The 22,039-nt window shown below is 38.2% G+C and overlaps 2 protein-coding genes across 3 annotated transcripts in view; both read left to right on the top strand.

The window, feature by feature from the left end:
* Positions 1–1,897: 1,897 nt before the first annotated feature.
* LOC130927574 (pyridoxal kinase-like) lies at positions 1,898–12,315 on the top strand. Of its 2 annotated transcripts, XM_057853511.1 has the most exons (12): positions 1,898–2,223; positions 3,666–3,720; positions 7,670–7,723; positions 8,016–8,120; positions 8,218–8,301; positions 8,382–8,416; positions 10,195–10,280; positions 10,399–10,444; positions 10,521–10,632; positions 10,726–10,862; positions 10,965–11,031; positions 11,172–12,315. In XM_057853511.1, exons 1-12 carry the CDS (start codon positions 2,143–2,145, stop codon positions 11,291–11,293), a joined length of 984 nt encoding a protein of 327 aa, XP_057709494.1. In that variant the 5' UTR covers positions 1,898–2,142; the 3' UTR covers positions 11,294–12,315. The 2 variants fall into 2 exon arrangements, with proteins under 2 accessions (XP_057709494.1, XP_057709495.1); XM_057853512.1 differs by lacking the exon at positions 7,670–7,723.
* Positions 12,316–15,060: 2,745 nt separating this feature from the next.
* The window catches only part of agpat3 (1-acylglycerol-3-phosphate O-acyltransferase 3), a 53,548-nt gene continuing 46,569 nt past the window's right edge, over positions 15,061–22,039 (top strand). Inside the window, exon 1 of the mRNA XM_057852078.1 lies at positions 15,061–15,425. The gene's annotated coding sequence lies outside the window, so the exon portion shown is untranslated. The remainder of the gene's footprint in view (positions 15,426–22,039) is intronic.

Below are 22,039 nucleotides of genomic sequence, written 5' to 3'. Positions count from 1 at the left end.
TAGTCTACATATTTTTGTGATCATTATAAAATCATTTACACAACGAAATAACACTGGGAAAGTTTAATAAAAAAAAATAAAAATAAAAAAAAACAGTTTGCAGAAACACAGAGGAGAGGATTCAAAAGGATCACATTTGTGTTGCCTTTGTGTGCATAAATAAAAGTGTCTTTCGTAACGAATCGCAAGCGCCACAGCGGAGGAGAAGATGAAAAAGCGGGCGGCGCCACTGCTTCATGTGAGTGCACAAGCAAATGCACAATACAGAGAGCCTGCTCTCGGTTTTATCCCTTTTTTTTAATTTATTTTTTTTATAATTTATTAGTCCGGCGCGGGGCGGCCCGACCCGACCCAACACGAACGTGAATGCTTAACATTTTGGGCCCGAACCCGAACTCAGGCACAAGATCTAACCTCTAAGAGATAGGACATAACATAACAATGGCTGAAGCGGAGAAAGAGGGAGCAAGAAAGATTCTTGATGCACCTAAGACATTGAAAGCTGACATCTGGAGACATTTTGGCTTCTATGAGGTTGGTGGGAAACTTGACCAGAGTTATGTAGTGTGTAAAAAATGAAACATGACAATAATAATACAAATGGGGAAACCAAATCCATTGCATCACCGGAATTGCGCAGGGAAGATTTTTGAACGTACTTATTTATTTTAAAATGCGCTGAATCGATTCGGCTTGTTGCCCGCATCGAATCGAATCGTCCATGCCCCGCATCGGGATGCATCGCCGCATCGATTATTGTTGACACCACTAATATTTATAGCTTGTTCTTTTCATCTTATGGTATACATACCTGTATGTGCAAGTTTGCGTAGGTAGAATTTTAATTCGACAGGCTAAAAGTTTTTCAAGATGGAGGTGTTTGATTGTTCGGTTTGATGTAAGAATGAATTGAAATGCTCACTCGGCAAAATCTTTATTATGAGTGAAGGAATTGTGAAAATGTTGATAAATTCTGTCTCGTGTTAATGGGGGCAGTTGGGAAGACCATATTGACATTATACAATATAAGGCAGTGGTGTCCAAACTTCGACCAGCGGGCTAACTGTGGCCCACTGCCCAGTTTTTATTGACCCGCAGCATATGACGAAACTATCATTGAACATAGTCTGCCCAAAAAGCTTAAATTCAGCCTACATTCTGTTGTACTTTTCAGTTTTAACACTAGCTAGAGCTAGTCACTTAAACAGTGCCTCGTCATTAGCTCGGGGGTCAAAATCTGACATGTTGAAATTAGTGTCAGAAACTGCTGAATTTGAGTATTTTGTTTTGTATAAATTAACTTGTATCAAAACAATGATAAACAATCACTTCAGCTATCTTGCTCGTGATTTTCTTGATTTTATCGCTGGACATTTTCTCTTTGTTCTGCAAAGTTTGGTTCAGTAGAGTAAATATAAATACAGTATGCATATTTTTCAGTATCCTTATACTTCGATTTTTCTGTTATTTTGTTGCTTGTAGCCCTCAACCCATTCATTGCCATTGACAGTTACTGACATCAAATCCATTTCAAATAGGAGGTCTGGCATTTAGTGATCATGTTTTACTGCTGTTGGTGATGGACGTCCAATCCAATTTGACTGGGGTCGGCAGCGGCAGCGACCTCTTGCCTGTCAAAATGGATTGCACGTCCATTGCCATTAATGACAGCTAATGAATTAATACTTGAAAATAAATACATTTTTAAAACTTTTTTTAAATCGATTCCGATCCTCTGTTTAACAAATGAAAGTGGATTTTTCTGAAAGTTTCGACGTAAGGCTATGTTTTTGAACGATTCAAAACTAGGTTTGTTTAACTGTAGTTGACAAATTTCACCTGAGGAGGGCAGTAATACCCCATATTGTAGCGCTTATCCTGCTAAATACAATAGAAGAAGAGGATGGTTCAACCAACCCACGAGAAAGCAATTTGAGGGACAGCCTATGGGTTAAAAAAACAAGAGTTCAGTGTGGGAGGTGGGCGTTTCTATAGTCGCCCTTTTCAGCTGACTACTTCGACAGGCTCCATGTTAACTTTCTGCGCGTCCGGGGATGTGCAAAGTGTACCTGGTGCTCTTGGACGGTTCCTCTCTGTTCTCTCCGTTCTTTGTTTTTAAATCCAGTTTGGCCCATTGCAGCGATGGAATGTCGCGTGTTGTCAATTCAGAGTCATGTGGTCCGAGGATACGTTGGAAATAAGTCGGCGACTTTCCCTCTGCAGGTGAATTTGGTTTTTGTTCCAATGTCTGTAGCTCCTTAGCTAACATGACTGCTCTTGTCTCAATATCACGTGAAACTATTAATAGTTCCTGTCGTTAAGAGCGTTGTCTTTTTTATTTACTTTAGCATAATTATTCTTAATATATTTCAGGACCTGTCCACACATTTCACATTAAAATAAAATTGGATAATGCATGAAAAGTAATGAATGCAAACGAGAGATAATTTCTAACACTGTACCGTGAACGCAGCATACGATCGGCTTCGAGAGAGCAGATGCGTTCAATGTAACTGAACAGCGTCAGTAGTTACGAAAGTCTTACATGTGCATAGCCTTTTTGTCTCTTAAAGCCACCGAAACTTTTTTGTAAAGATTTTATTATATTGAATATTTTCTCAAATGCCAGCATCTCTACTAGAATTAATTTGTGCAATTTTTGCAATGCCAATTTGTTTTTGTTTTTTTTTTTGTTTTTTTTTTTAAACATACAGTGTATCACAAACGTGAGTACACCCCTCGCATTTCTGCAGATATTTAAGTATATCTTTTCATGGGACAACACTGACAAAATGAAACTTTGACATAATAAAAAGTAGTCTGTGTGCAGCTGATAAAATAGAGTTTATTTATTTTCCCCTCAAAATTACTCAAAATGTAGCTATTAATATCTAAACCCCTGGCAACAAAAGTGAGTACACCCCTATAAAAAATGCACATCCCCAAATGTCCAAATTGAGTATTGCTTGTAATTTTCCCTCCAAAATGTCACGTGACTCGTTACAGGAGTGCTGTCAGCATTGCTGCTGAGATTGAAGAGGTGGGGGGTCAGGCTGTTAGTGCTCAGACCATACGCCTTACTCTACATCAAATTGGTGTGCATGGCTGTCACCCCAGGAGGAAGCCTCTTCTGAAGAACAGCAAGCTTGTGTCTGATTGGTATAATGGAGTCATGTGATAATTGTTGCGACATCTCATTGGTGAAATCGGTAGCGCTACTCCGGTAATACACCAGGCAAATTTTTACTTTTGGCATTGCTGGCAAAAAAATAAATCTAATTTGTAGAATAGAGGAAAAATGTAAGGACTTTTGTGTAGCCCAAAGTAGCGGAGTAAACTGTAGCATAGCGTTTTTTCTTCACAAATCTAATCAAGTAAAAGTAAAAAGTATAGCTTAGTGAAACTACTCTTAGAAGTACATTTTTCTCAAAAAGTTACTCAAGTAAATGTAACGAAGTACATGCAGTACATTACTACCCACCTCTGCCTGTACCTGAGTACAATTTTTGGCTAGTCTGCCCGCCTCTGACGGTGTTGTATAATGTGTAAATGTGTTTGTACATTATTGACATTCCTAGTGGTCGTCCCAAGCTCATCACTGATTTTCCAGCAACATGATTGTTCGCTTTTTAAATCGCTGCTCTTTTGTCTCTTTTTTTTGTCAGGTTCTGGGCTTTGAAGTAGACTCCATAAACTCTGTGCAATTCTCCAACCACACAGGTTGGTTTGTTTTGACAGTTGCCCTACTAAATGGAAAGTCCATTGCCCCTTTTTAACCAGTCAACATGAATGTGTAGATAAAGATCTTATATAGCGTACTAGTTAACAACTGCCCCTTCGTACTTTGCCTCCCTTGCGAAAGAAAAATGCCGTTAACGTGTACAGTTTGAGGTTGAGTAGATGTTCAACACGCATGATAGTTGTCTAGCAGCACCATGTTGTTTCAGAGTGCCCTACATACAATACATGTCGTCTTTAGTGCTTGTTTTTGTTTTTACTGTTATTAAACAATCAATCCACTAAACAAGTAAAAAATAATCAACTGCCAATAATTAGTTTAATGTTTGTAACACACTAGTTTGTAACAAGGACGATGGTGTCATTGATTTTTTTTTTTTGTGTTGTGAGAGTCCAACTTTATATTGTACTGTACAGTGGTACCTCGACATAAGAACGTTTCGACACGCGATCTTTTCGTCATCCAACGTAAAATTTGACTCGCCATTGGTTTCTACATCCTCGACATGCTCGAAATACGACGACATGACAGCGCTGCAGACGGACACACGGCAGATTTTCTTGAGACAAATCAACACAGGTTCCAAGAGAGCTAGTGCAGGTGGTGAAACCAGTGGCGGACTTGGCAATTTTGGGGCCTAAGGTGAACATATCCAGGGGCCCTTTTCATGGGTCAGGGGTTAAAAAGGTGAGAAGGGTGTGGAGGAAATGTGTTCTGGTACACTTGGACTGTCCTAAGCGACAAATTTTCTCCTGATTAGTCAGCCGACTAGTTTTACGATTAATCGACTAATCTAATAATTTTCTTTTTTTTTTTACTAATTTAGCAATGTAATTTTTGTTGACGTGTATTAATTCACAAAACTATTTTGGAACACTTAAATTCTTTATTAAAGTACAAATAATCATGTAAATAACAATAATTAATCACAAATAAACAATGAGGTTAAATGCTGATAGCATTTACTAGTGCAAAAGAATGGAAAGTAAACAGATTCAGAACACTGACTTTGCCTTTCCAACATTATTCAAAACAATTATTTAAAAAAAATCTGGCAATATTATTATAGTATACTACTATATTATAGTAGTTTACTATGAAAGGTGGAAAAGCGCTATATATGAGTATAACACCAACCAACCAACATCATAATATAATTATACCCCCAAAATATTTCAAAACAAAATCTTCTTTGTAGCCTGAATACAAAAATTTAAAGGTCTAAAATGTCTTGGAAATCTGTCCATCCTTATCATATAATACTAAAAATAAAATGGATAAATTCTATTGTTCATAACCAACATTAGTCACACAAAATATTTTTCTTTAACATAAATCAGTGCGACATCTTACTGTAAAAAAATGACAGGGAGTAAATGGACATTTTTCTCTTGTTCTTCATCTCATTCACTAAAAAAACCCAAAACTCCCCACTAGAACATAATCTTATCAGAAACAATAAAAGGAGCAGAAAACAACTAGTCGTATTATATCTGCCCCAGTCATAAAAATTATTACACAAGAAAATCATCTAAAAAGTACAAAACAAACTGACTGCAAGCCAACATGGCCAGTCACTTCCCCTTTTGAGTTGATACAGCAAAAGCAGAAGTGAAACAATGCCATACGAGCAGGCAAGAAAAAGGAATAAAAATTAAGGAAAAAAACAATGTCTAAACAATATTTTTTTAAAAATCAAAAAATCCATGTTCATCCTAAAAAAGAATTTATACCAAAGCCCAAGCCCTTGCTCGTTGGGGCAAGGGCAGCTGGTTGGGGGCCTAAGGCAATCGTCTATTTCGCCTGAATAGGAGATCCGTCTATTGGTGAAACAAGGAAAATGGTGACTTATCATTGAAATGAAGATAGAAATGATAGAAAAATATGAACGTGGGGTGCCCATCCATGAACGGCTCAACAATACTGCTGTAGAATGTCGACAATTTCCACGGTCACCCTCCGACCTCCGTTCGCCAGTCGTTATAAGTTAAGGTGACAGTTATTAGTGTGGTGAAATCGCCAGCTTCATCAGGTTTATATAATTTATTGCAGAACTTGTGCAACACAACACGCCTACTGTCCGCCGCAGGTGACGGTGTTCTAAACAAAACATTAAAAGAGAAGGTAATATCTCAACCGCACCTGTCCCGCTCTCTGTCACGTCAGCGATGCGGTGCTTTCAAGTACAGCACACAAAACACTAAAGATGATCGATCGGGTCCGATCATGTCATTTTCAAAGTATCGGAATCGGCAAAAAAATATCGGACATGCCTTTTTTAAATATATATATATATATATATATATATATATAATATTATCTAAATCGTTTTCTAAATTTATTTAACGTTACAGACAAAATGTCTTACACTCATCCAGAGTAGTTTTGGCTTAAAGTAGGGCTATCAAATTTATTGCGTTAACGGCGGTAATTTTTTTTTTTTTTTAATTTAATCACATTAAGTAATTATTCATTAACACATGCGCTGCACGACCCACTCACGCATTGTCGCGTTCAATCTATACGGACGCTGTTATACCTATAGATAGCGCTAAAAGGCAGCGTATAATGAGTAGAGAGAATTCTGACAGCCTTTGGAGCCATTTTTTAAGAGGCTAAAGCCTTACAATACTTCTCTCAGTAATTAAATATAACGTGGGAATGTGGGGAAGAAAGGTAGGAGTTGATCATTTCCTTAACACCCTATGTTCTTTCCCAACGCAGAGAAGATATATCAATTGGTAGCCCTACGCACAGTCATGGTTGCACTTCCCATCATGCATTTGGGCAGAAGTTAAATGGCTGCAGTATCATTTACTGAAAGCTCAACAAATACACTAGATGGCAATATTTAGTCACAATATACAAAGTCACATTTATCCTTTAAGAATTACAAGTCTTTCTACCCGTGGATCCCTCTCACAGAAAGAATGTTAATAATGTCAATGCCATCTTGAGGATTTATTGTCATAATAAACAAATACAGTACTTATGTACTGTATGTTGAATGTATATATTCGTCCGAGATTTATTCATTTTTTTCTTAATGCATTGCCAAAATGTATATGATCGGAAAAAATATCGGGAGTGATTGGAATTGAATCGGGAGCAAAAAAAAAAGCAATCGCATCGGGAAATATCGGGATCGGCAGATACTCAAACTAAAACGATCGGATCGGGAGCAAAAAAACATGATCGGAACAACCCTACAAAACACGTCCGCCAAATTAGAACCCGATTCGTTACATTATTACAGGAATAATCATTATAATTTTATTATTCCGGTTTTTATTAATTATTTGTTTTGCTGTGTGTAATTGCCATTTGTAATAGTACCAGCAGTATTTATTAAGGATTTTGTGTATGTTTTCGGGCTGTTGAACGAATTAATGGGTTGATAATGTATTATGGGAAAATCCTGCTGGACATACAACCATATCGACTTACAAACACGGCCCTGGAAAGAGTTAACTTCATATGTAGAGGTACCACTGTATTTCCTTTGTTTTAGTCTTTCCACATACAGTCAGAGTATTCCTGTGACTGGCTGGTAACCAGTCCTGTGTGTAACATTTTTGCCAAAGTCAGCTAGAGTAAATTTCAATTCACACACAACCCTAGCGAGCATTAGCAGCATGGTAAACTGATGCATGGTTGAAACTTAGGGTCAAAACAGGGTTCCGAGAGAATTATAATTAGATCATGTGTTTGTACACCAAAGTATGTGAAGAATGTGAATGCCTAAATATGGAAAGAATTTACAAAGAAGCATGTAAGATTGATTTTTCATTACTGCTCTTCTAAAAGGGAAAACTGTTTTATACAGGTAAAATGCCCTGCTGTAATGTGATCCCATAAGTGAAAATGTCCTTTAAAAATGTTCCATCGTATGTCTGAGTGTTTTCTCCTCTAAAAGCTTTCTCACTACAGGAGGTGTTCTGGGTCAGCGAAGGGCCCATATTGAACTTGGTGCTCTGTTTGCATGTTTGTATCTCCATTCATTTGCAGTCTGCACAGCTGTGGGGGTTTATTGTGGGTTCATGGTGAAGGGGCACCTAAAAAGGGGGAAACTGGCAGCCTGATAAAGACATCCTTGTAGTCAGTGTGGAGGCTCTGTTTATGAAAGATTGTGTTACATTAGGTCAATGACAAGAAAGAAAAGAAAAGTTGTTTTTTTTCTAAAAATACAGCCCATCAAATAGTATGTTTCTGTTTGGGAATCTAGAGTTAGTCATTAAAAAAAAATCAGTATTACAACTTTAGTTTCATATTCTAGGCTACGCCCATTGGAAGGGTCAAGTATTGAAAGCTGATGAGCTCAATGTGCTGTATGAGGGCATCAAGCTCAATAAGGTCAACCACTATGACTACATTCTCACAGGTTTGTGAAATTCTCGTACAGTTTTTACAAGTTCAAGTTAAGTTTACATTTGCATATAGTTTAAAGCAAATGTTTAGTTTTTACGTTTTTCCTTAAGGGTACAGCAGGGACACGTCCTTCTTGATGGCCGTTGTTGACATTATTCAAGAGTTGAAGAAGGCCAATCCCAGTTTGGTATATGGTGAGTACAATACCATCAAATTTTAAAAACGTCAAATATATAACTACTGGTAGTTAAGGCTTTTTTTCTGGTTTCAACAGTTTGTGACCCTGTATTGGGAGACCATGGTGCAATGGTGAGCATAATTTAAATTATTTTCAATCTCGTTGTAGAATGTAAAACAGAAATGGTTTCTTATAAATCTTGATGAAGTTATGACAGTATTCACTCAGGTTCATTTTCTTTATACCCAGTAACTCCCCAAATATAACGCGCACCCGAAATTTACCTGTAAAATCTTGGGAAAATTCTTGTACATGTGTATAAAGCGCACCCTAATTTTAGCACCATTTTCTGTGGTAAAATTGCTCACAGTATAATAATTTTCACAAAGTAACAGACGGCATAGGGGAAATATGAGTTGTACACAGTAACAACCAAAACCAATTAAGTACTCACGACCCCTTGAAATGTACATAAAATCAGGCATGAAAATCTCTCCCCTTTCAGCGAAATTCGCCGTTTTGAAGTCAAAAAGGGTGACCTACGTGAATTGTGTAGATCTGAGGAGAACATTTTTAAAGGGGGGGTTGGGAGATTTTTTTTAACATCTGCCGCTTGGTATGCAAGCGGGGAAAGCGGCACAAAGCCAAAAAAGCGCACCAGAGTGGCCAAAACATTGACTTATTTCAACGAAACAAAGGAGGGTACACTGTTGTGTCCTGTCTCTTCAATGCCAAGCTTGGCTACACGCCGGCCGTGAATGAACACCTAAAACGCCGTCACCCGGTTGTAATTTAGGAAGACGACCGGAAACAATTACAAGCTGGCAGATCGTAAGTCCATCTAACTAACTAACTAACTATTTTATTGAAGTTGCTAAGCCTGTTGTGATTTGCAATGAGTCCATTTATCCCACGGTAAATAAAAATGAGGGCGGTAATTTTCACAGCTGCGTTTTATCGTTGCGTGCGCGCGTGCGCGCTGATGGCATATGAGACCAGTTCCTTTCACATGTTTAATGGTCATCAACACGCTGTAGAATTAAAGTTTAGACATACAAAATAAGGAAACACATCTATATTAAACACTGTAAACATTAGTATTGCTACATTGAGGCTAATGGGGGGAAAAAGACAACCTACTTTAGCCTTCTATCAGACCTTGGCAGTCTTCTCCGCAACGCAAACTTGCGGTTAAAAGGTGTCACTTCAAACATGAAAATGCTTACTTAATAAATACTATAAAATAATAAAATACTTATTTATACTTCAGAATTCAGATCCTACACTAAGCTTTAAATGACACCCTTCATGAAAAATCTGATTGGCAATGAATAATTATTATACTACTGTTGTATATAGTAGTATAGTATAATATTAATGCTAGATATTTTTATTGTTTTGAATCATGTTGGAAAGGTGAAGTCAGTGTTCTGAATCTGTTTACATTCCATTCCTTTGCACTAGTTAATGCTATCAGCATTTGACCTCATTGTTTGTTATTTATTGTCGTTATTTACGTATTTATTTGTACTTTAATAAAGAATTTAACTGTTCCAAAATGTTTTTGTGAATTAATAGGTGTCACAACAATTGCATTGCTAATTTAGTTTTTACAAAAAAAAAAAAAAAAAAGGGGGGGGGGGGGGGGGGGGATACGGGGAAATTATTAGATTAGTTGACTAATCGTAAAAATAGTTGACTGACTCATCGGGAGAAAATTAGTCGTTTGGGACAGCCCGAGTTGTACAGTGTACCGGAACATATTTCCTCCACACCCTTCAAACACCCATTTTCATGCCTGCAAAATACCTAAGAGCAATATGTAATGAATATAATTATAAATGTCTAAATTTTAAAGCGAAAAATTCAACTGAAAATACATTCAAATTCAATTTGTTGCATTTTCCAGTATGTCCCAGAAGAACTTCTGCCAGTGTATCGGGACAAAGTAGTGCCTTTGGCCGACATCCTTACCCCCAATCAGTTTGAGGCAGAGTGAGTTCCCTTTTAATAAGTACAAAGGTGGATAAAGCAATATGGGACAAATGTGGTAGTAAATGGTTATAAGTAATACAGATAAAGTTTACAGTATATGTCTCCATTTCTTCAATAGGCTGTTAACTGGACGGAAAATCCGCTCAATAGAAGATGCTCTTGAGGTGAGTATAGATTTAATGGCCTTTTTTATACAAACCAATCCAATAAGTGTGATCTAATTTTGTCATGTACCCTCAGGCAATGGAGCTACTTCACAAAATGGGTCCAAAAACTGTTGTACTCACTAGTACTGACTTGCCTTCAAATCAAGGAGATCAGCACCTGGTGGCCCTTGGGAGCCAAAAAATAGGTAGAGAACTACAGTGGCTTTCGCCATGTAAAGCAGTCAAATATTTTCTAACAGTGGTTACACACTGATATTTCCGTCCATTCTGACGTGTAGTAAAACCAGATGGGAGCCTTACTGTTCAGAAGATTTGCATGAACATCCCCAAAGTTGATGCTGTGTTCGTGGGGACGGGAGACTTGTTTGCTGCTTTGTTGCTTGCCTGGACTCACCATCACCCCAAGGACCTGAAGGTTTAGCCACACACATCTACCAGTTTTCAATTCTTGACTAGCTACTAAAATTTACTAATGACAGATCAGCCAATTCTACTGTTCTTTCTATTTTCCCCTCAGGCTGCCTGTGAAAAGACTGTTTCGGTCATGCACCACGTAATTAAGCGGACCATTACTTATGCTAATGGTATTTCATTTTTATTTGTGGCCATTTAATATAATGAGTTTCCACCTTTGTTTGTACGGGTTGGCTGCAATCACTACAATTATCGGAGGTAAATTACTGCAGTATTATTGAAGTTAACTTTATGCTCTGTAATGTTTCAGATAAAGCCGGACCAGGGAAAAGGCCAAGCCCTGCACAGCTGGAGTTAAGAATGGTTCAGAGCAAAGGCGACATTGAGAATCCTGCCATCGTTGTGGAAGCTAATATTTTACACAATTCTTAATATCTAGGATAGCAACATTCCAGAACAAATTTTGAACATCTGGATGGGTATATACAGGATTTTCCAATTCATGTCACGTATTTGCATCCTTCCAAATTGACGATGTTCAACTGTTAATGGCCCCTTCAGAATCACTGCCATATACAGTATCTCTCTACTATGACTTTTGTAGATATCACGTTCCCTTGCATAATTTTAAAGAAAGCTATTATCGATATTAGCCAATAGGGCTTGATTTTAAAGACCGTTTACTTGACCACTAAATGCACTGCAATAGAGTAAACACTGTTAGCGAGTGATGCATGCTTGCTCATGCTTCTGCTGTCATAACTCATGTCATCGCTAAGATTGTTGATCTTTGAACTTAACTGTAAACACTTGACACAATAGGTTTGGAGAAATGTCACAACTTAGTCACTCCATATAAATAATAATGATGTCAACATTTGGCAGTCCTCTGACGTGATTGTATAAAAACATAATATACATTGCAGGTGTATAATGTTCTTAGATTAAATATGGATGTTGCAAGCTCAGGCATTGACATTTAAGGAATTAAGGTACCGGTATGTGTGCAGCTGAACTGGTGTTGAAGTTGTTATGGTCCATTGGTACTTTAATTGTTATTCATTACCCATTTTTTGTTTTAGAATTTTAGTTTTGCTTCCAATCCTGATTATATGTCCTAAAATCCATCCTGTTTATAATTCACCCCTATCAAAGTAGTAGATGTAATTTATTAGGTCCTTGTCTTAAAACATCTCAAATTGAGGTATTTGCACAGATAATCTTTAATAGAGTTTTAACTGTATTGATGATCACTATTTTCTTCATTGCCATATCTCCATACTGGGCAATAGCCTTAAAGCAGTTGGGAATCTAAACAGGTAATGAATGTTTTTGTGTACAACTGTATTAGTTGCTCATCACAAGTCATGTTTCAAGGCCAAAACATAAAGCCGCTGCTCTGACAGAGCAAATCAGAAAACAGACCTACCATAATAAATACAATTTAATAACTACATGTGTGGTATTTTTTTGTTTTGGCATTCAGCCGGCTAATCTCACAAAACGGTTGTATCTCAAGTACAAGTATGGAAATGTTCCAAATAAATGCCAGCTTTTCTAATTAATAATTTAAGGAGTGCGGAGCTACAGTGGTATGAAAAAGTATATGAACCTTTTGGAATTTCTCACATTTCTGCACAAAATCACCATCAAATGTGATCTGATCTTTGTCAAAATCACACAGATGAAAATACAGTGTCTGCTTTAACTAAACCCAAACATTTATAGGTTTTCATATTTTAATGAGGAAAGTATGCAAACAATGACAAGGGGGGGGGGGGGTATGTAAGTGAACCAGCACAATATTTTGTGGCCCCCTTTTTGGCAGCAATAAGTTCAGCCAGATGCTTCCTGTAGTTGCAGATCAGTCTGGCACATCGATCAGGACTAATCTTGGCCCATTCTTCTCTACAAAACTGCTGTAGTTCAGTCAGATTCCTGGGATGTCTGGCAGGAATCACTGTCTTCAGGTCTTGCCACAGCATCTCAATGGGGTTCCATTCTGGGCTTTGACTTGGCCACTCCATAATGGTTATTTGGTTCTTCTGAAACCATTCTGAACTTGATTTACTTCTGTGTTTTGGATCATTGTCTGGTTGCAGCATCCATCCTCTTTCCATCCATCCATCTTCAACTGTCTGACAGACGGCCTCAGGTTTTCATGCAAAACATCCTGATAAACTTTTGAATTCATTCTTCCATTAATAATTGTCCAGGCCCTGAGGCAGCAAAACAGCCCCAAATCATGATGTTTCCTCCACAATGCGGTGGGGATGAGGTGTTGACGTTGGTTAGCTGTTCCAGTTTTCTTCCACACATTATGTTGTGTGTTACTCCCAAACAATTCAACTTTGGTTTCATCAGTCCACAAAATACTTTGCCAAAACATATGTGGCGTGTCAAAGTGCCTTTTTGCAATCATTAAACGAGCAACAATGATTTTTTTTTTTTTAGACAGCAGTGGAGCTGAACACCTGAAAAGCTGAACAGCACTTTTGGACATAGCTTTACAGAGATATTGGACTGTGCCAGTGATTTCTGTAAGTCTTAAGCAGACACTCTAGGGTTCTTTTTACCTGTCTGAGTATTCTGCACTGAACTGTTGGCATCATCTCTGGTGGACTACCATTCCTTGGGAGAGAAGAAACTGTGCCAAACGCTCTCCATTTGTAGACAACTTCTCTGACTGTTGATTGATGAACATCCAGACTTTTAGAGAAGATGTTGTATCCTTTACCAGCTTAATACAAAATAAACAATCCTTGATAGCAGATCTTCAGACAGCTCTTTTAACCGAGCCATGATGCACATCAGACAATGCTTCTCATCAAGACATTTCTTACCAGGTGTGTGTTTTATAGTGGGCAGGGTAGCTTTAAACCACTCATCAGTGATTGGGCACACACCTGACTTAAAATGTTTGGTAAAAATTGGTTTCAATTGCTCTTTAAGTCTCCTTAGGCAGAGGGTTCACTTGCTTATTTTCACCCCCCCCCCCCCCCCCCCCCCCCCCGGTCATTGTTTGCATGAGATCTTCATGAAAATATGAAAACTTATAAATGTTTGGGTAGTTCTAGGTAAAGCAGACATTGTATTTTCATCTGTGTGACAAAGATAGATCACATTTGTTGGTGATTTTATGCAGAAATGTGAGAAATTACAAAAGTGTCAGATACTTTTTCTATACCACTATATCTAATATGCAGCATGCCAATTTCAACTAACGCGGTCAAAATTTGCATTTAAGATGATGGTTAATACATCTATAAACCTGACTGGCATCCACAGTAATCAATATTCTTGTCAGACCATGTGCTTAATACTGTGTGATTAGGGGCAGGTATGGTTGTACCAGCACTAATCCACTGTATTACTAGCTGACATGTACTCAATTAACCCCACAAGACAACACAGAGTATGCACCCTGAATGAATATGTGTGACGTATATTTTATGTCTGTGCATTATTGATTTTTGTAGTAGGCATTTTTATATGAAATATATTTTAAACAGTCAATACAGTTCAAATCAGTGACTCCCAATATTTCCCCACAACACATACAATTGTTGTGAGGTATTAGATTGGCCGTGGGAGATCATTTATTTTCTAAAAATGAATCTCAAAACTGTATAATGATGCAAGATATGTAAATCCTCTTCCACTAGGTGGCAGAAAGTACGCAGGAGTGAACTTTGTGCTATGAGCACGAGATGCCTCAAAACTGAAAGATCCCTGCCACCCTTCCAATTGAAATGAATTGGATGTCTATTGTCGTCAATGGCAGCGAATAAGGACATGAATTATTATGAAGTAACATAAAGCCATTCGAAGAGTAGGAAGGTTGCTCATGCGTTCCGTTATGCTGCGTGTTGTAAATGGTAATTTAATTTGTAACAGTGGGATCTTTTTTTATTTATTTATTATTATTATTTTTTAAATATACTAGTATATTTAGGAGCAGCTCTAGTTCGTTATGGCACTTGCAGCCAATGAATTAATTTACAGCTGTCTTCGGAGTCGAAACCTAGCAAAAATATGCTAGAAAATATTTGCGATGTTGAAAAAGAAGTATGTGTAATAGTTTTATATAAACGTTATCTATACAGGGTAGTATTAAAAATGCAAGTATGTCAGTGCAATCATGGAAATGAATGAATGGAATAAAGGATAGATGTTTACTAGTTGAGCAACTACATGTTTGGCAATTGTAGCGTTGTGACTACAGTTAACTCAGACAAGGGTGTTGCAGCGAGGTTATTTATCATATTTCTTTACTTTTTATGAGAATGGGTGAACGGGGGTTGTCCAGACTGACCGGATGGACATCTTCAAATGGGGGCTGTGAGGAAACGTGGCGCTTTTAACCGACAAACAATAGTGCTCCTGAAAATCGCATGACCTCAAGTCATCTTTGTGCGGTCTCTAAAGCCACATTGTGGAGAGCGAGATAGAGGGGCTCCGTGAAGGGGTCCGTATTTTTTTTTTATCAAAAGGGCCCGGACTGGTGACCATAGTACTACATTATCCACGGGGCTGGTCTGCCTCCTAAACGGTCCATTTGCAGGTAAGCCCACTGAGAATGTGCATTACCATCAGCTAGCTATGGCTAGCAGACTAGCGTAGCATTTAACATTAGCACGGAAGCGGCACTGGTTCGCCGGCACCTCAGCTTCAAACATTGCCTCGGTCTTTTCTGTCATTTTTTTTGGTTCATAAAATAAAAACTCCCAACGTGCTAACCCGTGGAGTAGCTTCTCCTGGTTTGTACTTGGGAGGGAATTGTTGCACTTTAATGTACAAGGCTCGAATCCGCAATTCGTTTGCTTGAAAAGCTTCAAAGCAGCTCTGTTAATATTTGAATTGTTGTATTTTAGGAAATATTGATGTAGCCGTGTTTCTTGCTACTGTGAGTTGTTAGGACTCGCATGTGACGTCCCGGGCACATAGGTCACAGTTAACGGTCACCACATGAGCGGTATGCTAGTAGCTATCAGCTATGTGTGTACGGATGATTTACTCCGCTAAGCAATGCCAGTTTAAAGCTAGAACACTATTTGTACGCAAGTGTATTAAGCACACTATTTAGTAAGCGTGCGCCCCTGTTCTCGTTAAAAATGTTCGTTAATCATTTCTCAACCGAATTCCAAAACAAGTGACGTGTGAGAAAGCTACGCAAGTAAATAAAATGCAATGATTTGACATTTGTAATTCATCATCTCTTTGTTGTGACGGCTGTGTAACGAGTATTGTGGAATACATTATCTGCAGTACTGTGTAGTTGGATTTTTGGAACTTGGCACGTTTCACAATAAAATATTATTTGGGGACAATGCCAACGGAATTAACTAAATATGACCCTGGATGTTTTGCCTTATATATATATATTGGCACGTTTCACAATAAAATATTATTTGGGGACAATGCCAACGGAATTAACTAAATATGACCCTGGATGTTTTGCCTTATATATATATATATAGTTTTTGTGCTACGCAGTCTAAGGTCAATCAGCGTTTTAACACTTAGGACTAGCTCTAATGTTCTTTCCACATTTTTTTCCCATTTCATGTATTGTAATGTTATGCTGTTAGGTATAGACCCTACCCACGTGACGTCACAACTCCGCTCTCCTGAATGGTACCGCCCACTTGTCCGTCAAAACATAGTGTTAACCTGTTACGGCTACGTACATTTCTCCTATTTACGGCGTGTTTTTCTGCTCCTTAACATTAATAATCAAAATGGTGAAGGCGTGTGTGGCTGTTGGTTGCACTAACAGAGAAGATGGAAGGAGAGACTTGAAGTTTTACCGTATTCCGAGGGATCCAAAGAGAGCGAAATGGACGGCTGCAATTCGACGTGAAAACTGGGCACCAAAAAATCACCACAGACTATGTAGTAGTCATTTTACATCCGGTAAGATTCATTTAAGATATACTTAGAGGGTTTTGGGCTGACAAATAACCACAATTAAGATCATTGCGAGGCTAATCGCCGACAACATACGACGTAGAACGACATAGTTTCAAATTCAAGATGTTTGTGACTTCCCTTTCTTCCACCATCGTTATTTTTTGAATAATATTTAGCTGGTACCAAGTGAAAGAAACTGGCCTCGTCTACGGGGCTGACAAATAACCACAATTAAGATCATTGCTAGGCTAATCGCCGACAACATACACGTATGTATGTAGTGAGAGTGCTATCGCTAAACCATATAAACATTAAAAGCCTTAACTCCATTGACAAACGACATGAAATACATTAGACTTGACAGTGGATGTTAGCAATAACAAAAGATTTTGAATTGAAAATTTCGTAACTCACCTTTCCAAGCACAAGATAGATTCCTGCCGAATTTTCGTGGACGAGGACCTGTTTCACCCAACCAGCAACAAAGTATTTATAAGCCTCTTGAAGTTTTTCGTATTTTCGTGAGAATAGGCTGATTTAGTGTGGACAAGATCATTGTAAATATCTGCGTAGCAGATGTCAGGCAGACAGGGCGAAGACAGTGGGTCGAAAAACATCGATTTGGGCATCAAATATGGATCTGGAACGAAGCTTTTCCTCATAACGCCTTTTATGCAACAGATCCAGTGAGTTTGCGGCATCAAAAAGCACCAGGTCTTCCATGAAATGCATTTTAAATTCCGCCATCAATTGAAAACAATGCTAATACAGAGTCAAAATGACGGACAAGTGGGCGGAACCATACAGCGAGCACGTGGTTTTGTGACGTAGGTGGGTAGGGTCTATATGAAGTGTTTGATATAAAGCAAAAACAAAGTTGCCAACATTACTCGCCTACAGGGGTCGCCAACCGTTTTAGAAATTGCTACTTAATAAAGTACTGTGGTACCTCTACATACGAAGTTAATTCGTTCCAGGACGTTGTAAGTCAAAATGGTCGTATGTCGAGCAGGATTTTACCATAAGAATACTTTATAATTCCATTAATTTGTTCTACAGCCCAAAACCTACACTAAATCCTTAATAAATTCTGCTGGTACTATTGCAAATAACAATTACACAGAGCGAATCAAATAAATTATGATTAAAAATCGGAATAATAATGTAATCGTAATAATAATAAATAATACCTTTAATAATTAGGGGTGCACGATATCCATTTTTTGAAACCGATATTGATAACTTCCTGCTCCTCAAAGCCGATACCGATAACCAATAATAAATGTTTTTTAAATGTATTTTCAACCGAGTTTTTGAACACCTGGAGGTTTAAGAAAAACTAGTGGTGGATTCAACATAGATTTGCCTTTGACCTAACTAGATTTTTCATAATGACATGAACATCATTATAATGAACAAAAGAAAGACAAGAACAGTCTCGACTTCGAATAAAGTGCCAATATTTATTTTTTTAAATAAATATAATTTGAGTCGATCACAATCAATTAGTCAATATAATTGAACATATGTTTCCTGAACAATGAGCACTGAACTAAAACATAAACCCAACAGGTATTGTGCTTTGTCATCCGATAAAATATTTGGTGCTACTGTAGAGGAGACTGTTGTGGTGTTGGTCTATGAAACAACTTTCTTAACTTGTGAGACAGGTGAGGACAGCAAGCCTATCCATAACCAAAAGGCCTCAATAACCTAGTAACTTATAACTAACACTGTAAAATGCAAACATTATATAGTAAGGTTCATCACTCATTCCTCATAAGAAAAATATGGTAGAAAAAGGATTAATGGCTTGCCTTATAATAATCAATATAAACGGCAGTGAGTGAACCTAGGCCTGTCGCGATAACAAATTTTAGTGTGCGATAATTATTCTCATAAATTATTGCGATATGCGATATTATTGCGCCCCCCCCCAATTTTTTTTAACCAATTTACAATAACACAGTGCGAATACAGTATATATTAATAGATCAAGTACACCCATTTAAACACGATTAATATTTACTCTTAAATTCAAATATACTTTTTAAGAAATCACAACTAAAAACAATAGACCCTGCCTCTTAAGTAAAAAACAACAATATTGATACCGCACAGAAACACAGAATAAATAAAATGTGTTTAATTAAAAAAAATTGCACTTAATAACTTAAGCATTTAGGAAAATGAAAACATTTCCAGTCATAGCTTCTGCAATGGTGTTCCATAGGAATGCAACGATACAGTTAAGTCATGGTTCGGTACGAATTTTGACATGGGGGACACGAATTTTGAGCCGTTTCAATACATTTAATGCTCTGTAAAAAAAAAAAAAAAAAAAAAAAAAAAAACGTTTTTTTTTTTTTTTTTTTTTTTTTTAAATTGCCATCATATAAACATGCATTTTAGTGCATAATATTTATGTGCTTACTTCTTACTGATATGAAAAAAAATTGTATAAAAGTGCTGAGAACAATCTTTACTGTTTGTAAAGTGAGGCAGGGCACACCGTTGATTTCTACAGCTCTCTTAGCAGCTAGGTTTACTACATGAGCAAGACATCCTATTTATGGTCCGAATCCATCTGTGTCACGTACTGAATTAACAATATTTGCAACATTATCTATAGTCACTGGTATGGATTGATTTGGACTTCTTAACCTCATATGACAAATGACTGATGACTGTTTAGAATTCTAGTATATGGACTACATGTCCCATAATCACTCTGGGCTCACGTAGCCAATGGCATGGACCGTAGCACATCTAGTTTGCCATTTCATGATATCTAGTGTGTGCGCGCAAGCATATGACGGCTTTCATAAACAGGACGAGTTTGAAGCACAGCGCTCTTAATTTCATTCAGCTGTTCGTTGTCAAAGTGAGGTTATTCGTAGCAGCCAAGTCGGTAACAATGTTTTGGCGGACTTTGTTGTAAATATCCAGCGTTGTGCCGAAAAATAGCCGCCCCGCGTGAAATGTCACTCCTGACGGGAGCGCCCACACGTCAACAACACCGGCGCGCCATAGATGGTCCACAGTCACTCCGGAGCACTGACGCGGCCGGTATACGTTGACCAATAGGATATAATGGGAACGATTGGCTCTGGCGCTAGTTTTTGCCGGACCTGGAACGAAGATGCATTTTGCGCAGTTGGTAATGAACTTTTAACAGCACGTCTGCCGCACGCGCACACACACGTGCACGTGAGGCGATAAATCGCAGCGGAAAAATTACCGCCTTCATTTTTATATATCGCGCGATAAATGGAATTATTGCATATTGCGACAGGCTTAAGTGAACCCATTTTCAATAAAGTATGAGGTTTCTTTGCATAGCACGAAATCCTACCAAGTGTGCTGACAGGACTAACATTACACGTCTATACTGTACATCCGGGGGGAAAACCTACGTGCCGTGCATAGTTGCCGATTGAAGTATGGAAGCGTGTGTCAATCTTATCATACTTTGCCGGTAAAACTTCATCTGAAAGGTGGCGGCGGCTTGGAATGAACCTGGCTCCAATTGCCGCCTGAATCCTATGTCTTCTACGAGGGAAAAGGGTTGGTTGTCTAGCGCCATCATTTCTGCGAAAATGTTTGTGATCGCTATAGCCCTCGGTCACCATTGTGAAACTTTTCAAAGGCCTCGTTAAATGGTACAACCCCGGTTTATAAACTGGCTTTGGAATTGGATGAGCAGCTTCGTTCCCAGCTCCCACGTCCTCTTACTCTTTTAAAACACCATTGAAACGATTGTCATCTTTTAAGTGGCTTACTCGATGTGTTTCTCGCCAGCCGTGCGGCACACTTGAGCGTGGCATCACAGAAAGGGAGCGCTTGATTTACAAACGCACACATTCCAATCCACCGACACTGTGCCAAAAATATTACAGCACATAATATCGGTCCTGTTAATAACGTTATTGGATTTATTGGGATGACGTCGTAATTCCTATTATCGGACTAATAATTATCGTGCACCAGTAGTAATAATGTGACGAAACGGGTTCTAATGTGGCAGATGTACTTTTGCGTAGTGTACCTGAACGCACCGGGTGGTTGTGGTTGGTCCCTCACGGTGAGGGAGGACTTTTTACTTTCACTTCATTTGTTCAGCTGCGGCAGACAATAGGCATGTTGTGTTGCACAAGTTCTGAAATAAAAACCTAAGGAAGCAGGCGATTTCTTTGGCGATGTTGCAATAATAATAATTGTCAACTTATAAAGACTGGCGAACGGAGGAGGACCGCCGAGATCATAGCTGTCTAAGGCCGTAATTTTGAGCCAATTCATGGATGCACACCCCCACCCCACTAATATTGTTGGAACCCATGTTGATTTCTCTCACAAGAAAATCTGCCGTTGCAGGAAAACAAAGAAACTGCGGCGCTGTCATAAATCGTCGTATTTCGAGCATGTCATCGGATGTAGAAACAAATGGCGAGTCAAATTTTAGGTCGGATGTCAAAAAGGTCGCGTGTCGAAGCGATCGTATGTCGAGATACCAATGAATTTATTTCACTCTCATCAAGGAAAGTAGTGTTCCTCAATAACAGGCATGTTTAATTGTTAAAAAAATAAAAGTATAGATACTATGCTTTGGTCAAACCGTTATGTCATCTATCGATTGTTATGCTAGTTGTCAGTACCACCTTTATGGTTGTCTAAATGTTTTGTTTTTACTCCTCATACAATCAGATTCAGTTGTTAATAGGCCTGCACAGTATATCGTTTGAACATTGCTATCGCAATAGTCCCATCAAAGGACGTACGATTGTCTTTTTTTTTTTTTTTAATAATGTAAACTTTTGTTTTTCTTCATCAAAGCAATTGTGCAGAGACATGGCTTCCTGGATCTCTTTTATATACACCAATCTTCATCATTCACATATAAACCGCTTAGCTTGGATTAAACAGTATTAGATGAATACTCGGGCTGTCCCGATCGCATATTTTTGCACCCGAGTCCGAGTCACTTGATTTTGAGAATCTGCTGATACCGAGTCCCGATACAATACTGAAAAAAAGTGTTTTGTTTTGTTTTTTGGGTTTTTTTTTTGCTTTGACGCTCACTCTGACGAGAACAGCCTCTCACTTATGAATGAGGTGCCACAGCACACTTTAGACTGCACCACACTTAACAATGATTAACATATTTTTGCCTTTGATCGTAAAGCTTCAGAGGTGTTGCTGGCCAGATCAAAGCTACAGACCTGTCAATCAACGTTAACTTTACGTATCTAACGCCAGCTGCACTGT

This window comes from Corythoichthys intestinalis, chromosome 12 (genome assembly GCF_030265065.1).
Source record: "Corythoichthys intestinalis isolate RoL2023-P3 chromosome 12, ASM3026506v1, whole genome shotgun sequence".
NCBI lineage: Eukaryota > Metazoa > Chordata > Actinopteri > Syngnathiformes > Syngnathidae > Corythoichthys > Corythoichthys intestinalis.
Note: the sequence above shows the minus strand (reverse complement) of the source record. Positions and strands in the feature narration are given on the sequence as shown.